Below are 3,081 nucleotides of genomic sequence, written 5' to 3' on the forward strand. Positions count from 1 at the left end.
TCATGAGTTATGCAGAGTTACTGTAAACTGGTGACTAACCTGTGTTCAAGTCTAAGTGTCCGGATTACAGAGGCAACAGTAAATCGGCTTAGATTAGGCTGAACCCTCTGTCCAGCCTCTCTCATCGTCACACCATGGTTGATAACATTTCATTTCATTAGAGTATTTTTCTTTGTCCACATCCTCTCACTCCAGCTCTACCTCTACCTCTCATTCTTCCTCCTCTCACTCTCACCCCACCTCTTCCTCCTCCTCTCACTCTCACCCCACCTCTTCTTCCTCCTCTCACTCTCAGCCCAGCTCTTCCTCTTGCTCTTGCATCCATGTTGGCTTCAATTGTTGCTGTAAGAAAGTACTCACCTGTGGTCTTTTTATCAATCAGGAGATTGATGAGCCAACAATTATGCTACCAGGTGTTTGGTCAGGTGGAACGTGTTTCTTGATCATTGGTCCATGCGTGAGGCATTTTGATATCAGTGTTATGTATGTGCTAACACGTGACTTTATGTCAGATTCCTGTGTCTTACGTGGAGAAACGTGTGCAGTGGTTTGCAAAAAGTACCATGTTGATTTGCAAATTGTGTGAAAAGCTGAAAACGTGATTTGAGTTGATGTTTTGCTCTTTGAGTGTCAGTTAAAATAATTGTGCTTTATGTAGCATGACGCTCAAAAGAGGAACGTGTGTGTGAGGCTTACATGAACTGAATTGAAACACATTAGTTGATTAATAAACAAGACATTCAAGTCAAAGTTTTAGGCATTTTCATTTGTAGCACGCTGTAAATATGGACTATGAATCAATGAACACATGCAATGTGGAAACACAGAAATAGGTTTCTTCTCAATACTCATAACAGTATCAGACACAATGACTTTACTGAGAGTGAAGATGACATGAACATAGTTACCGTATGGTACTGAAGACAAAATACAGTCTACCTCTAACCCTCTCTCCAAAAATGGCCTCCATTGTTGTGCACAACAAAGTGTTCAAGCTCAGGTTTCTAAGTGATCTAATTGGTTACATGGCTTTTAACATGTGCATTCTGGGTGCAGGGGCTTGATGATTGAGTATGGTATTTCAATGGCAGTGTTTTGCAAACAACACACAGGCTGTCGGTTTTGAATAACGTGTCAAATGTAAATAAGAGTGTAGTTATTTGGTCAATCCAGTGTCCAGCTTGTCGCTGTGTGACAACGTCATGTTTGTTGCGATACCTATAGATTTACCTGTGACAAATGTCAGCGGTGTAAACAGAAATGTCGACCTACTTTCACCTGCACCCAGCAGCAAGCGGGAGAAATGTTTCAAGTAGTACAATTAGCAGGGTGAGTAATTAAGCTTTTATTTCTGTAACGTTAAACTTATTGTTTTTCTTCAACAAGTTTGACTACATTGAAAGACAGAGGAGGGACAGTATGTGCATTCTTAATGAACATACTTTGTATTTTGTATGTGTCAGGGTGTTATGCTACAGGTCCATGAAGACAGGCCCCACAGTGAGTTCAGGATAAAGTTGTTCTTACTGTCTGGTTCAACTTGTTCCTGGGGATTCGGCTCATTTTAGACAGGTTAGACACAGCCAATAGTAAAAGATAAACTTTAATATAACTAGCACAAGGTAGCTACTCCCCAGAAATGGACTGACTGGTCTGTGTGTGCTGCACAGAGGTCACAGTTGTGTTTTGTTCCTGTTCTGTTGTTAAAGAGTCATTTTTCTTCGTTCATAGTATAAAAGTAAATCAATTAATATCAGTGTGTATAAGAAGTTGTAAAAAATATATGACTTCTTATTTACTCCTTAAAATAGCACAATGTTATTAAACCAAAATGTTACCCTAAAATAAATAATACAAAGCAAACTGAATACGTATTTATTTTGTTTCTCTTCTTACAGGTGGGGCTGAAAGACTTGACCCTCGTTGAGCTGGAGCATCATGGCTGCAGGTGTGACGTGTGTTACTCTCCTGCTCCAGTCACATGACTCCCAGTGGGTCCCCAGTACTCAGCTGTACAGAGCAGAGCAGCAGTGGTACAAACCAAGAACTATGGCAAGTCTGAGAATAATGTCATTGTAATTCAAATACTAAAACTACACACTCATCATGTCTCATACACTCATCATCTCATCATTTCTATATCTTGCTTAAACCCACAGTGTGTAAAACCAGGCCCGGTAGAGAACATGGCTGGGATGTCCGCAATCCAAAGCAGAGAACAATGTCAGAGAAAGTAAAGTGAGAGATTAGTAGTTATGTGAAAGTAAGCTATGCACACAAAATAGTTTATGTGTTGATGTCTCTGAGAGCTGAGAGCTGCTGGATCTGTCTGCCCTCAAAGTGCCAGGGATCTACAAGGACTTCACTGCTGCTTCTGCACCAAGGTATCCCTGTGAGGTGCCACTAGTGGACTCTGCTCTCTGTAAAGTTCAAGCTGGCAGTCCCTTGTATATGAACATCACCATGACAGCTAGAAGTCACACCGCTGCCCAACAACATGCTACCAGACTACAACCAGATCTACCACTGTCTGGCTACAGACTACAACCATCTGCATGCGTTTGTTGTTGTTGTGAACATCAACAGCTGCCCTTAACCCTCCTATTGTCTTTGTGTTCCCCCCCTTACTTTGGTGTTCGGAGTATGTGGTATAATATCCATAATCAGTGTACTACCTACTAGTAGTCGTATGTGGAGAAAACATATCAGGAGCCCGGCACAGCAGAGCCGTACTGCTGAGACGGAAAAAGCAACATTTATGTAAACTTATTGTTTATTTTGTTCCACGTTGTATTTTTGGTTTCTACCTTTTATGTGCAACATTAATAGGGCATGAACTTGTATATATTTTTTGTCTTACAACCCAAGTTCTCAACGGGTTGGAATAGGTCCCACAAGAATAAACCTGTATTTTAATCAAGACCTCAGCCTCGTGTCATTTACTGGGAGGGAAGCTACAATTATTTTATCCACCCAAAAAGGCTATATCAGTTTAAGTGTACGTTATTAATGCTTAAAAATTGCGATTTATTTTCAGGGGGCCTTCATTTTTGGTATAAATAGTTGCTGCTGTGTTTTTAG

The 3,081-nt window shown here is 40.7% G+C and overlaps 1 protein-coding gene across 1 annotated transcript in view; it reads right to left on the bottom strand.

Moving 5' to 3' along the window:
* LOC104966400 (ralBP1-associated Eps domain-containing protein 1-like) overlaps positions 1 to 1,563 on the bottom strand; it is a 4,310-nt gene extending 2,747 nt beyond the window's left edge. The window contains exon 1 of the mRNA XM_010795587.1: positions 1,528 to 1,563. Within this exon, the coding sequence (XP_010793889.1) occupies positions 1,528 to 1,563 (36 nt within the window). The remainder of the gene's footprint in view (positions 1 to 1,527) is intronic.
* Positions 1,564 to 3,081: the final 1,518 nt, after the last annotated feature.

Source organism: Notothenia coriiceps, unplaced genomic scaffold, assembly GCF_000735185.1.
Source record: "Notothenia coriiceps isolate Sejong01 unplaced genomic scaffold, NC01 NC01_scaffold00037246, whole genome shotgun sequence".
Taxonomy (NCBI): Eukaryota; Metazoa; Chordata; class Actinopteri; order Perciformes; family Nototheniidae; genus Notothenia; species Notothenia coriiceps.